Below are 1,481 nucleotides of genomic sequence, written 5' to 3'. Positions count from 1 at the left end.
AAAAAAAAAAAGGGGTGAAACAATATTGTACGCTTTAAAAATTGTTTTATCGTAAAAAAATCAATAACACGTAAGAAACAAATCGACGAATGTGTAAACCTTTATTAACAATAAAGTAAGCGTTGTCTACTAATGTCTACTAATGTGTAAGTATTTCTTTTTACAACACAGACGTCTTATCTATCCACGAATTGTGCGAACTGTCCATTCCCAACCACTTCACGAACGCTCGATTGCCGCGCTTGCGCAGAACTTTTTCCACGAGATAAACGTCGGGATTGGAGACGCGCAGCAACTCGTGTTCGTAGAATCCTCCGGCTATCGCTTCTTCGCGAACGTCTTTCAGCAGATACGTAACGGGATTGGTCCTTTGTACTTTGGCTATGCGAAAGACCTCGGTGGTCCAATTGGGAGTGTAGCCTTTTTCGAAGATCGTTTTGAATTTGCTCACGCGCACCGGATCGCCGACTCAAAATTTCGCCGGCGCGGCTATCTTCGCGCGACCGTACACCGTGCGCAGCAATTTTTCGGCGACGGTGGGCGTCACGTCCGCCGGACGCATTCGGATCGTTCTGTGTCTGCGACGATTGTAATTCGACAAGAGGCGCGGCAGCGAGTCTATCCATCTGTACGATCCCTGGAGCGTGAAGAGTTTCCACATGTCGTTTTTCAGCGTGCGATTGAATCTCTCCACCACCGACGCTTTCATCACCGAATACGTGGAATAGTGATTCACCTCGCGCTCGTCGAGGATTTTGCGCACGTCGGCGTTGTAGAATTCCTTTCCTTTGTCCGTTTGCAGATTCCTGGGATGTCGCGCGTTTTCGCGAAAGATCTTTCGGAGAGCCGTCGCGACCTCCTTTCCGCCCTTGCTCTTGAGCGGGATCGCCCAGGCGTACTTGCTTAGCACATCGATGACCGTCAGAATGTAATTGTGGCCCGCGTTCGCGCGCGAATAGGGGCGCATCTCGACCACGTCGGCCTGCCACAGGTCGTCGTAACCGCGCACCACGACGCGGCGGCGAGGAAAATTTTTTCGCGCCGGCGCGTGCAATTCTTCGACGAGTCTACGTTTTTCCACGCTCATTTTGTTTGATAATCTTCAAAACGGTCTTGATCGCGATGATTTCAACCTCGTGCCTATCCGCGGTATTCTTCACGGTGACGAACTCCTCTTTAAATTCTTTTATCGCGTCGCTCAAAGTCTTTCCGAGTTCCGCGATCGCTCCCTCGACGAACCTCTTGTTGGCCGCGTCGGCGCCGACCTCCGGCGCGGCTACGCGTCGAATCTTCCGCCCCGACGCGTCGTAAGAATCCTGAGCGTTCAAACGGAGCGCGACGCTTTCCAACGCCGCGATTCCGTTTCCCAAATCTCGGATCGCGTTGTTATTCTTGATCTCTTCGATCAAAACGCTTTTCAGCTGCCCAATCGCGTCCTCGACGTAACTCCTGTTCGCCGCGTCGGTGCCGATCTCCGGCAC

General features: G+C 51.9%; 1 protein-coding gene across 1 annotated transcript in view; it reads left to right on the top strand.

The window, feature by feature from the left end:
• Positions 1–133, top strand: part of LOC112463153 — a 3,970-nt gene extending 3,837 nt beyond the window's left edge. The window contains exon 3 of the mRNA XM_025029347.1: positions 117–133. Within this exon, the coding sequence (XP_024885115.1) occupies positions 117–133 (17 nt within the window). The remainder of the gene's footprint in view (positions 1–116) is intronic.
• Positions 134–1,481: the final 1,348 nt, after the last annotated feature.

This window comes from Temnothorax curvispinosus, unplaced genomic scaffold, assembly GCF_003070985.1.
Source record: "Temnothorax curvispinosus isolate PA1 unplaced genomic scaffold, ASM307098v1 QBEX01013103.1, whole genome shotgun sequence".
Taxonomy (NCBI): Eukaryota; Metazoa; Arthropoda; class Insecta; order Hymenoptera; family Formicidae; genus Temnothorax; species Temnothorax curvispinosus.
Note: the sequence above shows the minus strand (reverse complement) of the source record. Positions and strands in the feature narration are given on the sequence as shown.